This window comes from Centruroides vittatus, unplaced genomic scaffold (assembly GCF_030686945.1).
Source record: "Centruroides vittatus isolate TY-2023 unplaced genomic scaffold, ASM3068694v2 scaffold_769, whole genome shotgun sequence".
In the NCBI taxonomy this organism is placed as follows: Eukaryota; Metazoa; Arthropoda; class Arachnida; order Scorpiones; family Buthidae; genus Centruroides; species Centruroides vittatus.
The window spans coordinates 1,802,075-1,829,402 of NW_027122717.1; the positions used below are offsets into that span (position 1 = coordinate 1,802,075).

General features: G+C 30.2%; 1 protein-coding gene across 2 annotated transcripts in view; it reads right to left on the reverse strand.

Moving 5' to 3' along the window:
• rudhira overlaps nt 1-27,328 on the reverse strand; it is an 80,661-nt gene that overhangs the window by 27,889 nt on the left and 25,444 nt on the right. For both annotated transcript variants that reach the window (XM_067288159.1, XM_067288158.1), the window contains exons 3-12: nt 25,209-25,284; nt 14,932-15,017; nt 10,590-10,671; nt 7,635-7,695; nt 1,138-1,245; nt 985-1,061; nt 833-909; nt 660-743; nt 431-592; nt 106-336 (exon numbers count right to left, since the gene is read on the reverse strand). In XM_067288159.1, the coding sequence (XP_067144260.1) occupies nt 106-336; nt 431-592; nt 660-743; nt 833-909; nt 985-1,061; nt 1,138-1,245; nt 7,635-7,695; nt 10,590-10,671; nt 14,932-15,017; nt 25,209-25,284 (1,044 nt within the window). The remainder of the gene's footprint in view (nt 1-105; nt 337-430; nt 593-659; nt 744-832; nt 910-984; nt 1,062-1,137; nt 1,246-7,634; nt 7,696-10,589; nt 10,672-14,931; nt 15,018-25,208; nt 25,285-27,328) is intronic.

A 27,328-nucleotide genomic window follows, 5' to 3' on the forward strand; every position in this document is an offset into this window, starting at 1 on the left:
TTATAGATATCTCTATTTTTTAATTTTAACATATGACTTTCAATATTTTTACATGAGATTTGCTTTCTTCATGTTTCTAGACTGCCAATTCACTCTACAGTTTACCTTAGCAGTGGTGTCTCCTCGATGCAAAGTATAGAGATGATGTACAGCACCCAAGGTAGAACTGGCAGGATGAGGAAATATACAATATATGTGAAAATTATGTCCTAGTCTACAGGCAGTGAACAATAATCTTCCACTTGGATCAAATGAGAGAGCGGAAATTGGTTCGTTAGCATGAGCTGGAAAATGAGCAACAATGCCTTCACCATCTGAATCTTCATCTATATTCACCTAAAATAAATTAAGTTTCTCATAATTATAATGTTTAAAAAAAAAAATCAATTATACAAATTTGTACTTTATCTAGACATTATTCTATACTTACCTCCTTTCGAGTTATAGATTTTATGTCTAAAATAGTTACAATTCCAGGTTGCAAATGTTCTGTGTCCTTTTGATCCTTTTTGCTGACTGAAGGCTGACTTTTATGACCAGTCAAACTGCTTGCTACAGTCTCCCCAAAAATAGTCAGACCTTTTGTAATTGTCTAAAAAGAATTAATTATTTTAATCATCCCAACACCAGAATCTTTCTTTACGTATTAAATTAAATACCTTGGCAGCATGAAGTACTGTAGCAGCATAAGACTGTACCCCATTTCCAGCCATTCCACCACAAGTCTGATGTACAGAAATTAACTAGAAAGAACAGAAAAAAAAAATTAATAAACAAACAAAAATTAATAATAATAATAATAATAATTTATTCATTAACAAATTATACTAACTTTTCTATCTGCAAATGCTAGCCAAGCTGAACCTAAAGCAATTGGATTAACTTGTACTCCAGGACATGGGTAACAACCTAGAACAATGACAATCAAAATATATAAACAGAATAAAGCAAATCTATTCTGATTTTGTAAAAGTTCATTTTTACCTGCAACAGTGAACATAAATTTAAAATTTATGGCATCAAATACAGAAATCTTTTCATGGAATGTAATGACTATTACTCTAAAAAAAAAAAAAAAAAAAATTGCATGAAAAACAAAAGACCTGATAAATTTAGACTTTTAGTTTATAATCTTACCTTCTATTATAAAACATGTCAACAACTGGAATTTTAAATTTTAAACAATGAACAGAATCTCCCGTTCTTAAGGAGGTGAAGTTAATTGCACAAAATTGTTGTCCAGCACTAAAATAAATAAAGATTTTAAAAATTAATTTAAACAGTTAATTTTCTTTAATTATCCTATACAAATTGACTAAATAACTTTATAAAATAGTAATACAACTATCAATTTTATATAAAAATAAAGAATGTAAAAAGAGTAGATTAATTCTTTCTTCCACAAAAACCTTGACAATCCAGTGTTAGGTGTTTATACAACTGCTAACGTTTTCAACCCCGTCGGGGTCTTCAAGGTTTTTGTGGAAGAAAGAATTATAATTCATCAAGTTTACAGTAAGAAGTATAGGAGTAGATTAAGTTTACTTTTCAGGAGTAGACTTGGTGACACCACAAGCTAGTTGTATTTTTTTATTACCCTGCTGTGTATCATGTCTGTGATAAATAAATGTTTAAGGTGTAAAAATCTTAAGCGTGATAGTATAGATACTTTTATCATTTATTTATGATCTTTAGTATATACATTATATACATCTTTATGATTTGATCACTCTGTATTGATATTTTATTTTACACTGTATATATTATATATATATATAATTTATCAGCTTCATGCAATGTAATTTGATTTGGAAGTCTGTACATAATTATTGTATTTTATGGCATATAAAACTTGACTTTAAAAAAATAATTAAAAAATCTCCCTACATCTTATATGTAAAGTTGTGATCATCTTTAGGTTAGTAAATTCCCTAAACACCTTTAGTAAGTTACAGGGTAATCGCTACCTAGTTCAGCTCTTGAATAAAAATGTTATTGTTTAATTAAACATCATATTATTTGTTTTGTATTATGAATTTTAATTGTTTAAAATGTAATTATTTTAAATATTATTTAGATAATAACCTAATAACCATACAAAACATACTTACAAAAAAGAGGTGTACCGATGGGCAGTCCCCTATTGGGGGATCTTTGTGAGATGGTTATTAGGTTATTAGAAAAAACAGTCCTAGCTTCTTTCCTTTCTAGTATTATCATATACAGAAGGTACGTTGATGATATTTTTATATTGTGGAAAGAAAAACCAAATATAGAAAGTTTCATAGAACATATGAATAACAACCCATATGGACTTTCCATAAAATTAGACCAAGCCAGCAATTCAAAGGCACACTTTTTAGATCACAATATCAGTATTATAAACAGTGTTATCTGTACCAATATTTATCATAAACCATCAGTGGCGTGCCGTGACATTTGATGATAGGGAAGCGGTGTTTCTGTAAGAAGCCGACTTAAAGGGGCAATCAATTAATTGCGCGTCGGGGCCCGTTCGTATTTGTTTGTTCAATAAGCCAGTAGAAACCGCATACTTCTTTAAATGTATTTTCAATAGATTATCCGACGTACTTAATAAATAAGAAAGTTCAATATAATTACCTCCATTATTAGATTCAATAAATTCCCTATGGCCCCTAAATGCCAATTCTTGCTTTGAGAAAAAAACATATAACGTCTATTAATTTAGATATATCTATTAATCGTAATTATCTCGTTATAATTTTCAATATTTATTTTATATTGTCTACCAATGTTAAATTCTATTTCGCTTTGATTTCCAAATTGCTTCAATTTTACGAAAGAATCGCCATTCGTCATAAATTTTATTGTCAAAATGTCAAAATTTTTTTGTTGACGTATTTATATTTAATTTAGGTATTGGTCTTTCTCTTTTAATAATGTTTTCTTTTTCATTATATGGTCTTGAACCAAAACTTTTTTAAAATAAATTTTTGAATCACTAGCCACAATATAAGGGCTAAAATTAAAATTATATAAAAAAACTTACTTAGTAAAACAAAATGTGTGATGAATATACATGCGTAGTAAAAAAGTTCTTCAATTGTACAAATATACTTTTAAAAAAACTTATAATTAAATATAACTTTGTGAAGAAATGTACATAAAAATAACAAAATATTCTTTACTTTTTAAATCTTAAAACAATCCACTTAGTCAAATAGCTCCCTACCAGTGGCTTGTGAATGGAATCGGAGAAGGTACAGGTAGGTGTGCCAAATCCCGAGGGTGCCGATACCAGTCAATGTCAAATGCCTCTTTTGTCGCAACACTAGTATATCTCAAAGGACGCGACAGGGTTGTTGTAGATTTTAAATGTTTCTCACCATAGCTGTAAAAATCTAAATATGTTAAACTTAACAGATTGTCCATCGTTCGTTTTCTAACTAATTCGTTTTAGGACCAAGTGTTCGCGGAAATTTCCAAAATTTACAACTTTTCGGTCACTCTCATTGAACTGGAAAAATTTCTGTCTTTATTACATCTAATATTATGAAGAGATCAGACCCCACTGTACTCGGCAAGAGATTGGTTCGGTTAAGCTTCTGTTTAAGTAAAATTTCGGCTCTTTCATCAGGGTTTTATTTATGTTTCTAATTCCCCAATCGCTTAATTATTTAACTACATCTTAAGTAGAAATAAGTCGAAACCGGTTACTTTGTACTTGAATATCTGTAGTCTTGGGAAAGAAGTGGAAAGAAATTTTTATGACCACCGATACATAAATCGTAAATTTAAGAAAAATAAATTCCGGAGCTTTCTTGTACCATTGTACTGTACGTCTCATTCATTAAATTTGGTTGTAAACGATGCTGCCAAAGTAACAGTTAATTTTTTAACACTGCACACGTTTTTTCTCCATCCCCTTACAGATGGGACATACTAAATTGTAATATCACCGGTTTAACATTGAAATCCATAAGTAATATAAGATGGGAGAGCAGAATAAACGCAGAATAAATATATCAAATATTTTAATGGATTTTTTTAAAACTTCTCTCAACTATACAGAACTATCATAAAAACATACCAGTAAATTCCTATCGGTTGGGTTAAGTTATAAATCTAGTCTAGGGTGGACAACCTTTTTTATAACACGGGCCAGAATAAATTTTACGTTATTTCCGCGGGCCATAGTAGTTAATTGACGCCTTCTTGTGACTCGTAATTTTTTTAGTCTGCAAATATGAAATAAATAAATAAAAAGTTAATTACTACATTTATTTCTCTTATCATTTTTGAAAATTACAAAGAATTGGAAAAATAACTATTAATTAGTTATTTTTTCCAATTTAATAATCTATTAAAGATCTCGCGGGCCGGATAGAAACTTTTCGCGAGCCGTAGCTGGCCGCGGGCCGGGGTTGCCCGCCGTTAATCTAGTCTACTCGTGATTCACATAATCGGGCGAGGGCGGCTGAATATCTAGCAGGCGGGCGGGCTAACAGCCCACAACCGGTCCTGGATATAAAATTGGATGCTTTACGTGTGTTGCTTCTACCAGCTAAACCGTGACGTTGGTGCTCTGTAAAGCGCATGCACCAATGCCTATAATCTGGCTGCTTGGAAGTTGACAGGCAGGCAGCTAACAGCTCAGAACCGGTCTGGGATATAAAATTAGATGCTTTATGCGTGTGTTGCTTCTACCGGCTAAACCGTTGAGGTTGGTGCTCTGTAAACCGCATGTGCCAATGCCTATATAATCTTGCTGATTGGAAACTGACCTGGTTTTGACATTCCTTCCACCACTGAATTATTCGAATATACAATAGCAATCTTATCGTTTTTTTCACATGTAGTATAGAAATTTGAAAAAGATACATAATGCAGTTATAATAAAAATTAATTTTAATTAATGCTGTACGTTAAAATATGAAAATTTATATTTTATAAAATACAAGGGAAGGTCATTGGAAGGTGAAATCGGCGCTTCCATCGCTTCCAATGACGGCACGCCACTGTAAACCATCTCACCCTCCATTGTTTATACCAGCGTACTCATATGACCCACATATCTACAAAATAGCTACCTTTCGTGCCTTAACCAAATGTGCTTTTATCCACTGCACATACTACAAGGACACGTTAAAAGAGCTTAAACGTCTTGAGGACATAGCTAAAAGGCATGGTTACAAAAAAACACCTTATCTGTAAATTAGCAAATGCCTATTCCAACAGGGGTACTCCTACGCCCAATAATGTTGCATCACTAAGTGGGAATGTTCACAACATGTGCCGCATAGTTCTAGATTATAACCACAACATGAAAAGCTTATATAAAGAGATTGCCCATCACAGAGGTGATAGATTAGCTTATAGGCATGTTCCCACTGTTTATAACATCCTAAGAAATGGAAAGGACAACACCAACATGCTTAGGATCCCTGGCATTTATAAGATTACACTGAGAGACAGTAGATTCCAGCGTGATCTTGAGTACATTGGCACTACCACACGATCTCTCAAAGTAAGGCAGACTGAACACAAGTATGATATCAGTAAAGGAAAATACAACACACCGCTCTAGCCAGGTATGCCGCAGACAATGACATTCAAGTCCATCTAGACCAGTGTTTCCCAACATTTTTTGTGCTATGCCACACCCAAGCCTTTCTAAAATTCTTATGCCTCCCTAACATATACACTTAATTGCCACACTGTTTTGTCGTAACCACAATTAAACCTAATCCTTTCATCAAAGTCTCTTGCACTTTCCAGTCGCTGCCAAATGCAACCTGGAACACAACAACTCACGTCTGTCCACCTCAAGGTCTGGGCAAAGAATGTCCTTTCTCCTCTTTCACCAGCATCAGGACTTTGTTCATCTCTTTGTTCTCAGTGGTTCCCAGAATTGTTAATCCCACCCTAAGGGAAAAGGGTTATAAAGGAAAGTTCTAGAAGGAAAGGGAAACAAAGAACAAAGAAAACTAAAACTAACTTAAATCGATATTTACAATAAATAGAGCATACAGCAGCTATACGGTTAACTTAAACTCTGGATGAGTCCATTTTGAATTGCCCCACGTTGAGAAACACTGATCTAGACCAAGCTTCCATCATAAGACGAGAAATTTAAATTCAATTTAATCGATTTAAAATATTATTTTAAATTTTTAAGAGAATTAGTTGAAAAGTTCTCGCTTATATGTTTTTAAATAATTTTTTAAAATGTTCCAATTTCTGCATTCCAATTTAATGAATCCTGAGAAAGATCTCCTAAGTAGATCGAAAACGTTAGAGATTGCAATTGATTATCGAATTTGCAACTAATTATCCTGGAATTTCTTTAAAGGTTCAATTCATTGCTATTATGTATAATATATTCCAGGCTTGAAGAGTTTGAGTATTAGCTCCTTAACTTAGCAATTCGACTTTTTTAATTAACTAGACATTTTTTGCTCAGAAACATTTATGGCATATAAACACTTTTCAGTCACTTTTCTCTTTCCTTTTCCTAAAGAATGATACATTCATAACCAAACAAGATAAATAATGTCATTTAGAAATGCTGTATATCTTCTTTTCCACCACATTGTTTGAATATGATATTGCTGGTAATGTTTTGATGATATTCACAAACTCTGACTCTTATTGCACACAGAATTGAGCAGTTTTGAACTTCTTTGAGTTGTAAATAATTTGCTTTTTCTGTCATAAAGTGTATTTTGCTGCTCAAAAAACAACTAGCGTGTCCCTACTTTTACTGTTCACAGAACAGAAATAATTAAGAAGAAACAAAAAATGTAAAAAAAAAAAAAAATGATTTTAGTTTATTAGACTTGAAATAAATATTTTAAATTATTATTTTGTCAAACTTATTAACATTTTAAATAAATCAAGATAATTCAAAGAATCATTTCAAATAACAATTACAATAATGTGTTTTAAAAAATTAGATTGTACTCTATGACTACATATAATGTCACCTTCATCCACAATTATTAATGCACTTTAGGCAAAAATGCTTACTATTTCATTTCAATGATTGCTTGTTCTTTTGAACATTAACTTTTGTAGGAATATAAAATAAATAAATGTGTGCATTATTTGCATTCCATTAACAATTTTGACATATGAACATTCAACTATTATTTTTAATTCTAACTTTGTTGGTTAACAGCTTTTCCATTTACAATTATTGAGAACTACATTAAAAAATATTGTATTTTCAATTACTGACTGAACAAGAAAAATGCTATAATTTCAATCCTCATATATAATAAAAATTAAACAGATATCCTATAATTTTATAATAGCAAAATAAATTTGGGAAGCTGCCAAATTATTGTTTTTTAATTCATAGATATGCAATATCTAATCAATTGACAAATAAGATAAAACTTTATCAAAAAAGATAAGATTTTCTAACAAGATATATTTTTTTCAAAATTTTCAACAAACTAGTTTTACTATTATTAAAACATCTGTCTTTTTTAATCAAATAACACAAGAAAAATTATATAACATAATATTCTTCATAACATATAATTTATATAACATACAATTATATAAAATAAAATTCTACTGTAATTATTATTGATAAATTTTGAATTTATCTGTCTGTAAAGTATTTTTATCAAGTTTAATATTACCTTGTTCCATCACACATGGCTATAAGAGGATATTTGGAAGCCAGTACATCTTGTCTGTTGACTAAAATCAAATATATTAAAATTTTTGACAACATTATTACAAAAATAAATATTAAAAAGCACATATTATACAATATGTAGCCAAATCATCTTAAATTCTATATATTGTAAAATATATTTGTGAATTTTTCTGTTATCTATGAAGATTTATACATTTAAAATGTATTCAATTTAGAATATTTATAGTATTTAAATAATTTCTGATTTTATCATTTGCATTAATAAAAGACATAAAAATAATATTTACTCAATATTACTACTGATATTAAAGTTTTGATTTTAGATGAATAAATAATATACAGCACTGTCTGTCAGTGTTACATAAAAGGACAGCGCTGTATGTTATTTATTTTAATAGTATTTGCTGTGTACAATTATTTAAATTTTATAGTTTTGATTTTATTTGAACTATAGAGAGAATAAAATTCTGGTCTTCAGCAGTAGTCTACGAGAAGTTTGAGATGTTACTTCATCAGTATGGAATTATTTTGTCATGTATGTGAGAACTTTTTATAGTTTATTGAGTTTACATAATTTAGATTAAAGGTAACAAGTAATGTCAGTATAATTAGCCAAATTCTAGTTCAATACTTAATTTGACTATCATTTGATTATCACTATAACTTTGGCTATATAATTCTTCATATATTATTACAAATATAAACATCCATAAACTTGATTCTTAGATTAATGCCAAACAATTGCCAGATTACATCAGACTTAATTAGTAATTAGTAGCATTAATACAATGACAAGTAATTTGGCCTACAGATGGGAGGTAGGCACCATCTCTAGATAAATTTAATTATTATAATTAAATTAATATTTTAATAATTAATTTAGAAAGTTCTAGAAGAAAAGAATCAGCTTGAAGCAGAGCTCAAACCTGTAACTCCCAATTGCTGTGTGTATACATTGCCAGTTATTCTACCTGGACCTCTGTCTGATCTTGCTTCCAGAACTATTAATTTAGATATAACTATATTTGTTACTTACGGTACCAACTGGGAATGACTACAGAGCCCATGACCAATAATTCTCACCATGGCACTCAGCCAGCTATCACTTTACTCTGGCATATAAAAATATAAACATCCATAAATTAGGCCAAATTGCTCAACATTTAATTAGTAATTAATAGCATTAATATAATCCAATGTAATCTGGCAATCATTTAGCATTAATCTAAGAATCAATTTCATTTATGTTTATAAAATAAAATAATCAACCATTCCAACTTCAGCAAAAATTCTTTAATCCTAAGAATGTTTTCAAACGCATTAAGCGTCCATCTTCAGTTACATCTTTAAATTAAATATGAAATTCGAACAAATATTACGTAAATTAACGGTACGATTACAATAAATAAATAAACACATAAAAAATAAAAATAAAATAAAATAAAATAAAATAAACAGGATTATCGTAATTTACAAAATTATGCCAATATTTCATAAACAAATAAAAATAAAATAAAAATAAAACAAAAAATAAAACGAAACAAAAAACCAAACAAAAAACCAACGTGCGGTTTACCAATCACGGATTATCGCAGTATTTCTTTACAATTGCCTTCATCCGTCATTAAAGATTATCGTACTTCTATGTTTAGCCCAAATCATCGCACAAAGATTTCCAAGCTGTGGAAAGCCCATCAGCGTCCCTATAATTAATGCATTGCATACTTCTCTGCGTACTTTGCGTATAATTAATGCATTGTGTACTTTTATTTGTTTATGAAATATTGGCATAATTTTGTAAATTACGATAATCCTGTTTATTTTATTTTATTTTATTTTATTTTTATTTTTATGTATTTATTTATTTATTGTAATCGTACCGTTAATTTACGTAATATTTGTTCGAATTTAATATTTGTTCGAATTTCATATTTAATTTAAAGATGTAACTGAAGATGGACGCTTAATGCGTTTGAAAACGTTCTTAGGATTAAAGAATTTTTGCTGAAGTTGGAATGGTTGATTATTTTATTTTATATTGTCTCTTCAGTAAGGAAATATAGTTTTATTTATTTATGTTTATATTTATGTGTGTGTGCATATATATATATATATATATATATATATATATACCATGCACCATGAAACAAACTCAGCTAGCTATTGCTTTATCCCAGCATAGTATATGCATACTATGCCAGATAAAGAAATAACTGGTTGAATTCCATGGTGGGAGTTATTGTTCACAAGCACTGTAGTTTTCCCCAGTCAGCACTGTGAGTAACCAGTATGATTAAATCAAAATTAATAGTTCTAGAAGCAAATACTAGAGGTCCAGGTAGTGTAACTGGCATGGCAAGCAGGAATTGTAGGTTTGAGTCCAATTCTTTTCTTCCAGAACCTTCTAAATTAATTTTTTAAATATTAATTTAATTATTAAATTTATCAAGAGATGACATCTAACACCATCTCTACGCCAACTTGACATTTAATTAGTAATCAGTGGCATTAGGATAGCCAGATATAATACAACAATCATTTGGCCTTATATTATTATTTATTGCTTTCTGATTATGATCTCTATATCTCTATAATACTTGCAAATGTAGATTTGTTAAATTACAGTGGAACTCTTGACTATATAAAAATACTATAAACTGTATAAACAGTTCATAGTGTTAAAAAGCAAATACTGAATATGACTCAAAAAAAAGCATTACTGCCAGTATTCACATATGGAGACAAACTTTATTGCTTTTACTGAGCAACTGCTAGTACTATGTACAGGCTACTGATACTGATACTTTTTCATGTTATCTGTTGGTACTCCATACTGGCATGATCCAGCTGAAATGTAGCTTGTAATTAATTACAATTATTTGACATTGTAAGTATAGTATGTGCTCTTTAATGCAAAATTTAAAATTTAATTTACGGTTTTCTGGAGTTTGAAGTAATCTCAGAGTTTTTACAGGTCCCTGACGTAATGACAGTATTTCTTGTGCTTCTCCATTTGCCTATAAATATAATAATAAATTAATAATTTAATATTTTCAAATTTAAAAATAAAATTAATATTTTTGACATACCTACTTCAGATCTGCTTATTCAGGAAACTAAAGTATTAGAATATTAAAATAGCACCTCTACATCATTATAATGTACAGTACAGTAGACCCCCCTATAACATGGTAGATACGTTCCGTGTTGTACAAATCACTTAAATACATGAGCCAATCACAACCCGGCACTTGTGCAGTTTAGGGGCTACGGCCGTTTGAAAGGTTTTCTACCATAAATTTAACCGATTCTAGACTAATTTAACTCAACATTTCCAAATCACATATAATTTTTTGGGAATAATCCATATAAACTATACTATAAACAAAAAATTGTAGGATTACTCACCGAGTGTGCACCGTTTGATGACGCCATTGCTTAAGCTTGTTTTCATCATAGAGTGGCTCATCAAATGGCGGGCGTGTGTTTCCTGATAAGTTATTTTTCTGCGAAAAATTCACTAAACTTTGGAGACATCATTAATAAAAATATAATTTTTATGGCCATTGAATAATAAATGTTTTTTACTAGGTCCAGTGCTCGTTTAAACTCAACGATTTGAACAATATCCGTTATTGGTCCAGATTCGTCCAATCATGTTGTGACACTAGTCGGCAATGACGTTTTACCGTGTTATACGAGTCTCTTTTAGTGTGTTATATAAACACGATCGCAATTTTTTTCACAGTGTTATACAAATCCGTGTTATATGAACCCACGTTATAGATAGGGGTCTACTGTATAGCATAATTAAAATTTAAAAACAGAATAAAACATTATGAAATCAATGTTTTATTAGAAGTTAAAAATTTTATTTCAAAAAAGTTTTGGCTAAAACTGATTCGAGAAGAATTGAAAAAGATTTCAAAAATAATTTAAACAACTTTAGTCTTTTGAATAAGCAGATTTGAATTACATACATTAATGAGATAAAAGTATTAGTCTGTAAAACTTGGTAACATTTTAATATTAAAAAAATAATAATATTTTTAAATCCTAAATTTTCTCCATTTGTGAAAATACATAATCATTTAAAGTAGTATATTTTCACGCTTTTGATTACAAAAGTACAAATAAGATTTTTGTTAAAAGTAAAAATCACGAAAATTAATAATTCTTTTCTTATTTTCAGCTCTAAAAACAAGATTATTATTAATTTATTAATGAAATAGCCTTTACTTTTATGTCTGACAGATTATTTTTTAGTTATTTACAACCAGTTACTAAAAGTAATGTCAGACATAAAAAGTGAGGACTGGTTTTCACCTATCTCCAGTTTGGATACACTATAAAGAAGCTTCTTTATACAAACTCTTAGTTATCTCATTTACTATGATATATTTTTGTATTTAAAAATTTGCAATCCCAGTTTTATTTTTTATTTTATTTCATTTCACTTTTATGTTAGAATTTAATTTTTATGTTATGTTTATGTTGGAATTATTTGAAAAAGATGTTACATTTATATTCAAATATTTAAAAGTTGAAATTCTAATATTCTATATTTATTGTATACTATTTTGGAACAGTTTGTAACTGACATTCCAAAAATGTCACCTAAGAATGGCCTATACATTAGGCTGAAAATGTTAGCAGATAGCAAATAAATGTCTCTCAGCAACCAAAGGTATTTAGTGATGATTTTAGTAATTTATTATTATTTTAATCTGTGTTTGAATTATTTTATTTCTATAATTTATAACGGTATCTAAAGAGCACTTTTGTAAGTGAAATAAAATAATTCTAACACAAAAGGTCCTGTACTGATTATTACATATAGATGTGCAAAATATTCTGCATTCAGCAGACAATTCCAGACCTGTTGAGTACTTTTCTGCATAACACATTCTACAAAAAAGCAACTTCAGAATGTATAGTGTGTTGGCATCATATATAGTAGCAGACTTCATTTATGTTACCTTTGTGTAGCTATAACTTATCAAAGATGGCTGCACCCACATGGCAAAAGAAGTATATGTTATTTGTGTGTATGAAGGAGTGTAGTACAGTATTAAAATTCAACATTTTAGGAAAGTGAATAACTTTATTATCAGTAATTTGCTTTCAGTTTACTGCCCATGGGTGTTAAAACAACATTATATTAATAGCCTAAGAATTATAAATCAATTTAAAATATGGAACTATAGTATTAAAAATATATACAATAAGTCTACATTATAATATAAATTAAAACTGATTCAAATAACCATTCATTTTTAGATTCAACATTTAGAAATTTCATATTACTTTATATTTACATTAACTTTTATTTCTTATAAAATAATAACCAGATTTACATTCAATGAAATATATATATATTTCATTCAACATAACACTTTGAGTTTAAAAAATATATACATGAGCTCCTCTACTTAGGAACAGGTTAGGTTCCCAAGGTTTTGTCATAAGTCAAAAATTAATCTAGAACGAATAATTGTACACAGAATAATCTTGTACTATTAGTGTTTGATCCTTCAACATATTTAATAGAATACATTATATTCATTTATCCATTCACTACTACTTAGTAGCAGGTATTTCAAATGTGGTTTTTTCACTTAATGCACTTAGTTTTATAACATTGAGTTTAGTTTCCATGGTAATAGGACAACACTTCTTGCATTTATCACCATTGTTAGATTTACTATTATGTTTTGGATGCCTTTTTGAAGCATTAATCATGAACGTTTATAAAAATTGCAAATATCAAAAAATGCCATTACTCAAACATTACCAAGTTTGATCCACCTCATGAGCAGCAATAGAAACTGAGAATTTGCATGAAAACGAAAAATGATGACACACAATAGAAATAAGCCCACATTAATTAAATTAATGTGGGCTTATTTCTATTGTGGGATGTGTTGTTTATGTGTGGGATTATTTCTATTGCTTATTAATTAATTTTTTATTTATTACTGGCTAAAGACTGACTTCAATGCCACTCCACAAGCACTAACAGAACTTCAGAATCCATGAGAAATTTAAATTTTATGATGTATTGTCAAATTGTTTGTAAATCTGAAAGCTCATAAGTTAAACATTCATAAGTAGGAGAGTTCTTGTCAGGGTTATCATATTGGGGGTTTTCTTTACTTAAAATAAGGCCTTTTCTAGTCAACTGAGAAAATAAAAAATTATATATTCCCTAATTTTCCCTTCAAGAATATAAAATTTCCCCACTTGACTTGAAAAGTTTTCATTTTAGGTAAAGCAAACCCCAATCTGGCAACTCTGGCTCCTGTATATCAGTGGCCATAAGTATTGCAAGACTTGCAATTTCTTTGTTTTTCATAAAATACTGCTTAAAATGATTACAGGTATCCCTTGATTAATGCAGTTAATTAATCCCTTGATGCTACGATGTATATCAAAATTGCATTAATCAAATACAGTATCTATGTTAAATAAAGACAGCTGGTAAAGCTGCATTAATTAAAACTTCTACTGCATATATAAAGGGATTGCCGCAATTAATTTTGTGCATTAAGCAAAACAGCATTAAGTACAAGATACCTGTATTCTGTTGCTTTATTCTATTGCATTAGAACAGGAAATTATTAAATAAACCTTAAAGACTTTTAAAATGCAATGTTTTTATTCATAAAATAAAAAGACTGCATTTTAAAGGTTTTTTAAGGTTTAGTTATTTGTAAATGCAGTTAGAGAAGTGTATACAGGGAATTATCTTATTCAATCACTATACCGCAAGGTTTAGTGAAATCTCTATTGATTTTTGCCAAAAATTAATTGACTTCATACATTAGAAAGTTGTAACAATTACTAAGAATAACGGTGGGCCAAATGATTACCAATTCACTTTTTATCTAAAAAAAGAGCCTGTATAAAGTACTCTTTGCTATAGATAATTGATGTAGTTTGAATGTTATTTCCTTTGATGTGAAACTTACTTAATGTATACAGCACAGAATTTAAATACAAGAAAATTAAGAAACTCTGCTCTTTTATAATTATCAATAAAACAATAAGCTTATTTCATATCCAATTAATATCTTTCTGATATAAAAACAAACAACATAATACTATTATTTTATTCTATTATTCAAAATTACATCATAAAAAAAGACAAATTTTCATGTTTTACAATACTTTTGGCCAGCATATTATTCAAAAATATTAAATTCAAATTTTCTTCTTAACATATTTTCTAGCATTTTAATAATTTCTTAATATTAGCTATGAAACTGTTCTCTTACCAAAATTCCCCATATTTGAATTCCATTAGAATAACCCAAGATTAAAAATATTGGTGGATATTTTTCTTCAGAAACTATTGAAAACTCTGAAAAAATTTATATTTATATTAATTTTCTTACGTAATAAATTTCATTGCTAACACTACTAACTTAATCTATTTTATGTATGAATGCAATAATGAAAATAGGTATTAAAGTTTGTTTTCTTGTTATACACTAATGACTTGATATAACATGCTTTGATAGTATATGAATCTGATAGAATGTAGACACACTGCAGACCTCAATATATACAGATCCTGCTGCTTTTATTTTACCTTATTTAAGCAGGTAATATTTTGCCTGTTATGCATTTTCTACTTTGTAAACACAACTCAACCCTTGATATGGTAAAAGCCAGAGCAAATAGAATAGTTGGGAGTATCTGTGTAGGATGAATGGTAAGTTGGTAAACAATAACTGCCATGTGATATGGGTTGTTCATTCATGTAGGAAAGAAATTTTTTGATAAAATGAAGTCTCAGTACATAGTTGGCTTTTTTGGGCCAGAAGGACTGCATTATATTAAGTCACCAGTTTATTTAACCTTATCCTCTTTTTTTTTTATAATAAATAATTTCGGTACTTTTCACTTATAGATATGCTAATGACTTTTTTCAAATTATTATTCAAATTATATTAAATTTAATTTAAATAAAATATGAGTAGATATAAACATTGACACTCCTTTTTATTCAATACATTAAATAAATACAAAAATAAACATGACATTAAAAATTTTACTGAAACAATTTAATTAAATGATTCATTTTTAAGTTAAATGCAGTTACTTTCTATTTAAAGATTATTTGAAAAAACAGCTATGTTTTATTAAAACAATCACTTCATTAAGCTTTAGATTTAAGTCAAATTATACTTTCTGAAAGCTGGAACTTATACCTAGTTCAACCAAGTCAACCTATGTACTTTTCCAGCAATGAAATAGCCAAAAAGTCTATAAATCATCTATCTTACAAGTCAAAAATGTTTATAAATCACCTACTTCACTACTTGAAAAGTATGTAGGTTGACTCAGTTAAACATAGATTTAAGTCATATTGTTAATATTGTTTTATATTAGTAATTTAATTTTAAACCAAAATTTTCACAATTAATGCATGATTTGCATAATTTCATTTATGGTTGGTTGGTTGAGGTTTGTGGCACAAGGAATGAGATAGGCCAAAGAGTGCCAGGTCTAGCCAGTTTTGTGGCCAAATCTGCTAGGTTTTGATATGTATGTTATATGCTTCTGTATATAAGTTTAATGTCTTCAGATATGCTATTATAGGTTGAATTTGTCCGTTATAATCTAGTATATTCTGTAGAGTTTGGTCGTGTTACTGTGACTTGTATTCCTGTGAAACTGGTTATTGTCTAGAGTTTTTTACTATGTTTACTGTTTTCAGTCTTTAGAAGTAGATCTCCTGATCAGAGTTTTTGTACCATTATTGGTGGACCAGCTGTTTGGCTGAGGGTCTTATAAATCATAAAAGGGAGATAACTCAGATAGTTTCTTTCCACCTTCTGTGAATGAATAATCAGGTATTGTGGTCTAATGGGTTCAGGTTGCATTTTGAGAGAAGGTCATGATCTTCCCCATGTCCTCTCTTTCTGAACTGAGGATTTGGGAGGTGTTGTGTCATTTCAGTTTCCATATGTAATTGATTACAATTTGTTTGCTTTACTACCTCCGGCTCTACTGACCCCAACAAGGAAAGTGGGGTTCATTGCAAGCATTTAAGATGCTGGCTTCCCCATCCAGGGCTTCAAAGTGAGTATAGTCCAGTAACAGAGTGACATCAAGCAGAGGATGACCTCCAGCCCCCAAAATCCAGAGAGGTCATCCCCTAAACCACTCTGTCCAAGACTCACTCAGCTGACAACACAGCAAGCTGATACAGGAGCAGACATCCTCGATGCCCAGGCTGGGTTAGGCATGGCCATCCAAGGCAACCTATCTACAGGGAAGCAGGGACCAAAGAGGTATGTTAGGCATGGTCTCCCATTTTGATCGTCCTTTGTAGCCATGACCTCAGACTCCAGGATCCCCCCCCTTATGAATCACTGCACTTGGCCAACATGCAGGTAGGCTCATACATATGAGACACCTAGCAGTCTAGCAGGCCCAAGCAGAGGGTGTTCTGATAGATTGGTCACCAAAGTCTAGAATATAAAACATCATAGATGTATATCATTGTCCACCACTGACATCAGTGTCAGGCATCTTGAGATGCAACCAACGACTTGGGCCATAGGGGTGCCACTCCCCAAACAGTTGTTTAAACAACTGTCCCCATGTAGAGTACTTTCATTTATTAACAGAATCATTTAGCAATATATAAATAGTGTGCTTTTATGACTCTGCTGAATAGACTTATGTACTATACATCTCATTTTTGTCTTCAGCTCTTTGTAATCTCCACAAAATTACTGGTATAAAGCAAAATAAATTATGTAATTACTAACAACCAGCACAAATTAGATTTAACTAATTAAAAAACAAACATTTTCCTCCATTTTTAATGGTCATTATCAGGTTTAGAACTAATAGAATGCTTATTAAAAGAACAAAAATTTACAAATTTCCCATGTCATGAAAACATGCACATGCTCAATGTCGCTTTTAACAAGGTTCTTCAAAGTGTGTTACAATTTTAGAAAATACCTGGTTTATATAAAATATAAAATCCAAACTTAACTCAAGATCTGTTGCAAGCCAAAACATGTCCTTCACACAGTTGCTAGGAAGTCCTCAACTGCACCCAGTCATCAATAAATTGAGATCTCCATCTATTCTCTTGGAGCAGATACTCAACTCTTTTCTAATGAACAACATGGAAGAACATCTGTACATTGTGTCCAATCCGATGGAGTTGATTTGCAGATTAAACAGCCTTGGCAACTTGGATGGCATCTACTTCATGGTATGTGACTTTGAATCACATGTTCCTTTCTATTTGTATAGAGCAGTGTTTTTGTGAATTGTGGAACTTTCTCATTTGTAATATTAACAACTCTTCCAAATACATTTCCAACATATTGGAGTTAGCACACCTGATATGTTGCTTAGCCTTTTTTGTATTTGAAGGGATACTTTCCTCCAGGGAAGAGATATACCCATGGGTAGTCCCATCTCAGGAATGCTTTGTGAATTGGTGGCCAGTCACCTTAAACGATATTTTTTATTTATTTATTTTATTTATTTAGACATATTGTTCAAGGTCCGCATCATGGAAAGAACCCATGATGCGGACCTTGAACAATATGTCTTACCTGGCATTAATGATGACATTATGTTATACACAAGATACGTTGATGTGTTGATTATTTGGAGGAAAAAACAAAACCTGTCTGTATTCATCAAGGCTTTCAACAATAACGTTTATGGCCTCTCTTTGCAGGTAGAGCAACAAATCTCCAACCAGGTACAGTTTCTTGATAGACATTACATTACAACATGGTCGATTGAGAACAAAGGTCATCCATAAAAAAACTCATGCTCTGCTCTTCATCCATGCAAAATTGCATGATCCCTTCAATTATAAAATCTCTGCCTTTAAGGCCTTTGTAAGAAGAGCTTACACCCATTGTTTGATGGCAGAGGATAGGAAAATAGAACTGGATTACATTTCAAGCATAGCCAAGCAGCTTGGATACCCTGCACACCTTATCAATGCCCTTATTATATAAAGAGCATCCAACAGAAACATTACAATTGAAAGACGGGCCCTTTTTACCTATTACTTATAATAAGGTCCTCGCCAACATCTACAAGGAAATATCCCACTTTATGAGTAACAGGATCACTTATAGCAGATCTCCTACTCTTTTTTCTAGTATTAGAAATGATAAGGACTGATTGGACCAAAATTGTATCCTGGGAGTCTATACTATCCCTCTAAATGATCATAGGGTAAACCATCCATATGAATATATTGGAGCTACTGCTCATGGTCTAAAACTGACGACGAAGGAGCATAAATACACAATTCAGAAAGGTCTTTCCACTACCGCATTAGCTCCTTGCTGTTGATAACAATGTGCAGGTTAAATCTAAAGATGCCCGATTACTACAATGCTGCAATGACCTGGCCAATCTGAAACATCTTGAATGACTAGAAATATTCAAAGCATTTAAAAGAGGGACAGCAATTAATGTTAAAGTAATGGACTCACCAGAACCGTGTGAAGGGTGTGCTTTGACTTAACTCAAGATCTATTGTAAGTTTAGATTTTATATTTTATATAAACCAGATATTTTTTAAAATTGTAATCCACTTCGAAGAACCTTGTTAAATGTGACATTGATCATGCCCAAGAAATTTTCATGATGTGCAAAATTTTTAAATATTTGTTCTATTAACAAGCATTCTATTAGTTCTAAACCTGATAATGACCATTAAAAATAGAGGAAAACATTTGTTTTTCAATTAGTTAAATCTAATTTATGCTGGTTGTTGGTAATTACATATTTTACTTCAGCTCTTTGATCAGATAGACATATTCATTTGAGTTTCTGTTTTGAGCTCTGACAATGCTTACTATCTTTCCATTAGAAATCTGTTGTCTTTCTTTAAAAAAAATTAGACTTCTAAAATATTTTCTTTAAGTAGGGAGAACAATAGATCTTTTGTCCACAATGCTTCAGGCTTTTAACCCCACTTCTATCAGGTTGTAAAGGTAAAATTTAAACATTTTGAAAAAAACTTTAATGACAATTAACTCAACGATGATTACAGTTCAATTTTAAAGGTAATCACTATTTATATCAATCACATTTCAACATCTTTGCTGCAAACTTTCAATACCATGAGAATAGAATGACTAGGATTTTTCTTTGAAGAATGTCTATAGCATCATTCTTACATGGGCATTGTAATTAAATTGTATATTGGCACAATATGGTTCTGCAAAACACGAAATAGATAATAGTCAGTTGATACCAAGTCTGAGCTATAAGGTGGATGAGGCAGAACCTCTCGACTTAGAGTGGCCAGCTCCTCTAAAGTCATCTTTGCCATGTGTGTTAGCGCATTGTCATGGTGATATTGAAGTTTATCAATTTTTGGAGTGTAAAGAAAACTGAAGTTTTAATAATTCTCTGATGGTCAACCATGAATTATTGTCTATCACTTGTAGGAGATCATCATCATCAATGATGGAATACCTCCTGGAATGGAGTTCATCTTGAAGTGAAAAATTGACATCCTTGAATTTCTTGAACAAAGTGTAGCAGGTCTGCCTGTTGACTTTGTCCTTGCAAAATACCTTACAAGTGAGATCATGAGCCTTTTTTGCATTTTGCCAACTTTTGAAATGACAGAACACCAGACAAATGTGTTCTTTTAAAAGTTTCATATTGTTAAATATTGCTGATGTAGCTTCTGGAAGAAAATTCACTGAGTTCGGCATTAAAAATAGTTCCTTTAGCATTAACTCAAGCATTTTCGACAAGTTTATAATCGTCGGCCTCAAGTGAAAAGAACGATTTTAATGAAACGAATGTGCAGAATGTTCCGAGAGGAACAGAACTTTTAAATTCAAAACAGATGTCCGGTAATTCCATTAAAAACATGCAACTAGTTGACAATTATAAACTCATCGAAAGTGCTTGTGTTAATGCTAAAAAAACTATTTTAATGCCAAACTCAGTGAATTTTCTTCCAGAAGCTATATAAACCTTGGCATGAGTTTTTTAAGTTTATTATTGATGATGTATCTATTACCAATGAAATCTGTGATGAAATGCTCCCTGGTTACTCAATATACCCAAATCAAATGTTCTAGAAATATTTTTTTCTGGTGGTTTCTAGAAAAAATTGAAAAGCTTAAATTTCAAGTTTATAACCTGATACAATCTATAATATATCAATAAACAAAATGCATCTTGGACTGTTCTTCTTCAGATATAAACTTGCACTTCCACTTTCCAATTTTTTTGCCATCATATATATACAAATAAAAACACTAATCAGTAGATTTACTGATTTTAGCTTTTATTTGTACATATGCAAACTAAAAAGTTATGCTTTTATATCTGTTATATTAGATTAATGTTTAGTTAGAATATGCTTAGAAAGATTTTTAAATTTGTGTAGAAAAATGGTTCTAAATTTACACTGAAGAGGAGCACCTGTTTGAAATTGCATTATGTGTAGTAGCAAGTAGTTTTTAACTGTTTATAAATAAAAGTGCACAAGTCATTCATTGATTGTAAAAATTTTATTTAAAATTCATTTACTAAAAAAACATTTAGCAATAGATGGGAAAATGAAAAAGTCATCATGACTGCCAGCAAGCAAATATGCCATTAACAATGCCTTTTATTGTGAATTATTTTTAATTTTATAATTTCTTGCCAACTATTATGGCTCAGAATTATGCAAATAAAAACTGCTAAAAACTGGTTATTAACCTTAAATAAACTACCATCACAACAATATCAGAGCATTAGAATACATGGATGCGCAAAATGGCACACCAACACCTGCATAAACAAGTATCAAAGTTCTATAAATAAGGGCCTAAAAAACCACTGCCTTGGCCATCTATACCAGTGACCCTACATTTGAGGTATATTTTAATAGTACCTGAATTCTACACTTCACAGGCAAGAAAGCTGTCAGAAATTTATAAAGCTGCTGTCAGCCATTAACTTCAAAGACACAGATTCCAAATTCATTTCCATTAGCTTGGAACACCTGCTTCTCATAATCACGTGCTCTACAAGACTGCCGAGGCATCCAGTCCACCAATAAATGAGCCTCTACATTTTGAATCGAGGCATTCCATATCATGCAGTTGTATTTAGAATATTAAGAGCCTGAAGATGTCCATTTAATATGAAGAAAACATTTGCTAATGAGAGTATTTTTTTTATCATTTCTGTTTGTTTTTGGTTTTTGTGATGGTAGTTTATTTCAGAACTATGTTTATCAAAATATTAAAACTGAAACTGTTTTTTTACAAAGAACTTATTATTCAATAGAGTCAAAAAATAAACCAAATGTATTACATTAATAGTACAAGAATTTACAAAAGACCATCTTCAAAATAAGTAGTTCTGCAGCTACACACTTCTGTCAACATTTACATTACTTATTAAAAATTCTTGTAACTGATTCTGAATTACCTCAAGTACAACCCCATTGCAATACTTTTTACATCTTCTGTTGATTTGATCCTTCAGTAGAGCTTTCATTTTGGTAAAGACATAAAAATCTGCAGGTGCAATGTCCAGTAAGGAGACTGTAGAAATATAGGTATCTTGTGTTTTGCCAGATATTCACTAGGAGAACAATGCACAATGCAACTATTTGTCATGATAAACCTACCTTTTTGCTTGCCAGAAATAAAATTGTTTTTATCTTACATGTTACAGCGATGAATGTAAATGTCAAAGTAGGACTCCTTGTTAATAGAGAGAATGTCTACTCTCAGGAATAAATTCATAATATACCAGGGCTTTCACAGTAAAATTGTTGCAGGCCATTTTTAACAGTGACCAATACCAGTGACCGATTCCAGTAAGTGTTGCAGTGATATGAAAAGTGCCCTAATAACTGCTCTCAAGGAGGTAATGCAAAATAAACTACAAGACTTAAGTGATACAAATGTAGCAGTCTGAATATTATCTTTTTTTTCAGGGTTTTTACTTTAGATATTGTTATTATTTATTTTGTTTAAAGGACAAACTCCACACCCTTCCTATACAAAATTCAAAAATAATAATAAAAACCTTACCATTAACATGACTGACACCTGTAAAGCTGACGTTGCCAATCTATCAATGGCATCTCAGATTAAGTGATCTCTGATTGAAATTAAAAAAATTGTCTCTTTATCACTTTGTTACTAATTTTTAAAATCAGAACCTTTTTTATTGGAAAGATTGGGTATAATAGTCTTTTCAGACTATTATACCCAAAAGATTGCAAAGAAAAAATAATTGTGTTAGTTTGTATTTACTATACATAAGAGTTACAGGGGTACAGTTAATTGTGATGTCACACCAAAACAAATGAAAACTCCAGCAAAGCTGAAGACAGTGCAGTGTAGCTCCTGCAAGCAAGGAGAGTTTCAGAGTGAGTTTGATTAATGAAAGGATTTTCTGGTGTTTTGGGTGTGACAGTTAAGCAGTTTAGATTGTAAGTTTTTATTTTGTTCGTAAGCAATATAGTTCTGAGTTACTTTGTTGATTTTGGTGAAAAATTAATTTTAAGTTAGATTTAAGTTTCCCTGCTTTGTCAAGAAAGTTTTGAGAACATTTGTTTTATTTTGGTTTTGATTGGATTAATTTTAGTTCTGATTTTTTATAACTTTCTGTGGTTTATTATTGTTAACATATTTTCATGCTTTTTCATTAACATCTTGTACTTTGTTTAAAAAAGATCTTTCTTTTAAAGAAAGATCTTTTTTAAAGAAATTGGAAATGGGCAAAAATAACACAAATGTGTTATTTTTGCCCATTTCCAAAGTCCAGGTCTGGCAACTGACCAACTTTAAGTCTTTTGTTGTTTTATGTAATGCCATTTTGTTAGGTTTAGTTCCAGGCTAATAAAAAGGTACATTACACAAATGTTGGTTTAAGTGTAGAGCTACAGAAGATGCTTATTTTGAAGATGGTCTTCTGTAAATACTTACATTTTTTATTACATTAATAGTACATTTTAAGTTCAGTTTATTTTTATACGCTTCCATATATTATGATATACAGGATGTTTATAGTCTCAATCCATTTTAGAGAAAGCATTAATGGTTTTTGTTATAGGTGTTAAAAAAAGTTTAAAAGAAAGAATAGCCATGTTAAGTACATGTTTGTGTGCTTTATCCCACAAAGAAGTCAAAAAAAGTTTTGGCATTGATTTTTGAAACTTTATCCCACAAGGGCAAATATTAGAGTTTTTGTGAATAAATTTTAGCAAATAGGAAATGTAAAGGACTAGGAATGTTCAGATAAACTGCCTTATCTGCAGACACTGCAGAAAATGTTCCCGAAGCAATTGAACAAATTTATATCACAGAATCTCAGTAAAGAACTTGGTTTTCCACATAACACTGTGTGGAAAATCTTATGTTTTGCATTAAGGAAACAAGATTATCTTAAAGCAGGGGTCGGCAACCTTTTTTTGGCTGTGGGTCAAAATCAACAAAAGGTGTGTATTAAGAAGACATTTTGGGTCAGCGGTATTTTTATTTTAAAAACAGTCTTTTTTGGTGAATAATGAGATAAATTTTATTGAAAAAATAATTACAATATACTTTAAACTTTAAACATAAAAATTAAAATTTTAATTATAATTATTATAAAAACAAACATAACTAAATGAACTTTATTTTTCTCTTCGATATCAATGGCTACCCTGATGCTGAACTTGTGACGTCAATTTAGTCAAGTCTGGCTTATAGTTCGTCGTTTTAAGACGAATACAAGCATCTGAATTTTCGGTAGTTAAGCTGCTCCTGTTCTTACTTAAAATAAATTTCATATGTGAAAACATTTGCTCACATTTATAAGTTGAACTGAATGCAAACAAAATGGCAAAACCAATTTTTTTCAGAGATGAAAACTTTGTAGGAAGTGAAGCCCAACATGCTGATATCATGGAAAGATGATAATCTTCTGATTTTTCCAAATCTTTCCACAATGTCTTGAATTTGTGGAAAGTGAGTCACTTGAAATTATGAAATGAGTCACTTGGTGACCCACAGGTCACCAAGTGACCCATTTCATAATTTCAAGTGTTGCCAAGGCCTGTCTTAAAGTATTTAATAAACATAATACTAAAGATTGTGCAGTTCATAAGCAATATATTATAATGTTGTTTAAACTGCAAATTGTAAAAATTTGATGATAACATTTTATTCAATGATGAGGCTACTTTTAAATTTACATTTATTATATTATGTTTGATAGTTCAATAAAACTTTTATGATTATTTTATTCACTAAAATGAATTGAGAGTTTATAAACACCCTGCATAACATTATGATATAATGTATAATTATTAAACATTTTTTGTAATCATAATTTAGATGAATTTAATAACATGTATAAAGTAATTAAACATTAATTTTATGAATGTTAATGGGTTTCATTAATGGGTTAATGGGGTAACATTAATTAATGGGTTTTATCAATTATGAAGTTATGTGAGAAGTGATTTAAAAACTTTTCAAATACTTATTATTATAAAGTAAATTAAGAATAATATCAAATAGAAATATTAATATACCTTCATTATCTAGATATTCAAAACGAACCCACTGAATAGTCTCTCTCTCTTCTTGTTTACCAGATCCGCTATAAGCCTATAACAAATATAAATTATTAAATTATAAATGTAATTATAATCAGAAATGATAAAGATAACAAGACAGCTTAGAGATACCAAGCTTGTTGTAGACCAATAGTGGATGTAGAAGAATCCATAAAGGGACTCAAAATAACTCAAAATTTAAAATATTTGAATAATTAATAAGGACATTTTATTAACATGTGTACAATGATTGAATTGCAGATGGTCTAATATACAGTAAAACCTGTTCAAAACATGGAAACCTGCCTAAATGGGAAAAATTTTTTAGAATACAGCAATTTCAGTGTTAAAAAAAAAACCTGTTCAAAACAGAAACCTGCCGACTGGAGAAAATATTCAGTACCAAGTGAATCCAATTTACATCAATTTTTCTGTACTGTATTTGCTGTCATACATGTTTTTAAAAACGTTTTAAAGTTAAAAAAATTAAAGTTTTTTTGTTTGATGTCAATGGAAAAGGTTTAAAGCCTCTTTAGCCCTCTTTGGATCTGCTCAATATAGACATTACTGAATCTCAGCAATTGAATCATTAAATTAAAAGTGCATTAAATCATTAAATAACTTGCACCACAGCTGTCTCTATTTCCTCATATCTGTAGACACTTATTGGGATAGAAAATGAATGATATAAAACAGAGTTGAGCAGGTACTGAAGAAAAATCTAATATCCATTAACACATTAACTATCATTATCTTCCTGAATGATTGATTGGATATCATATTACTTTTTATTACTTTAACTATTCTTGGTCCAATCAATAGTAGCAATATAAACATAAAATTAACATTTTTAGTTAATTTCATCAAAATTTTACGTATAGAGTCCTTCTCAAATTTTTGTTTTAAATTCCATGACTTTGATCAACTTTATATAAATTCCTTGATCCTCAAGTCTCTTACAGTATGGCACATTGACAAAATAAAACAGCATTTAACTTATTACGCATATACACTATTGCTTCTCCAACATTTTAATTAGTTATTTTTTCTAATTGACAGTTATATTTTTTTTTATAATTGCCAAATTATTAAAATTAAAAATAAAATGTTTTATTAAATTAGAATAGTTTATTCTGTCATTAATCCACAACCATAAATCTATAAGGCTTTGAAAAAAAGCAATTATTTATTTATTATTCATTAACAAATCCTATATAATCCATGTACAAAAGTACATATTTATTAAAAATTTATTTCTTATTAAATTTCCTGAACTTTATAAATTATTAATAAACTAAAAAAAATCATAAGTTGTTTTGTTATGCAATCAAAATTATTAAAATGAAAAATGATAAATAACAACATTTAAATTAAAATTATTTATCATTTTTTGTACTTTGTAAATTTTTGAGAAAATTTTGTGTATGCTTGAGAGAAATTTTGGGTCCTGAAAATATTCTGCACCCCTTTTCATAAGTTATATATTGCACCACATAACTTGTTGCTGACTGCAGATGGCTACACTTAGTCAAGCGTATTGTCAGTAAACAATCAACAAGGCAGTCAAGGAGACAAATTCCCCGACTTTTCGACAATTTTTGACAAATTCCTTGACTTTTCATGACTTTTTCTGAATGCCAATGTAAATCCCTAATTTTTCCTGATTTTCCAGGTATATTGGAACCCTGTATGTATATAATCTATGGCAATATATAATATGCAAGTTTGAAAATACAGGTGTACTCTAGGTTACTTACAGTAAATAATGTGTTCCATCAAATAGTAGTTGTATCATGAATGGTCAGATCATGAATTGCCTTTCCCCCCCTACATTTTTTTCATTTAAAGAAAATTTCACTTCCTGGAAAGTTTTTGAGCAATGACCAATATGGCTTCACACCCCAGCATTCCACAGAGGATGCCCTTGTTATACTGTGTGATAGTCTATAGCAGGGATGGGCAACCTTTTTCTATGTAAGGGCCGCATTTTAAGACTTTTGAACTGATGCGGGCCGCATACAAGAGAAAGAGGAAAAAAATGTTGGTAAATCAGAATTATTTATTCATATATAATTATAAATTAGATTAGGTAAACT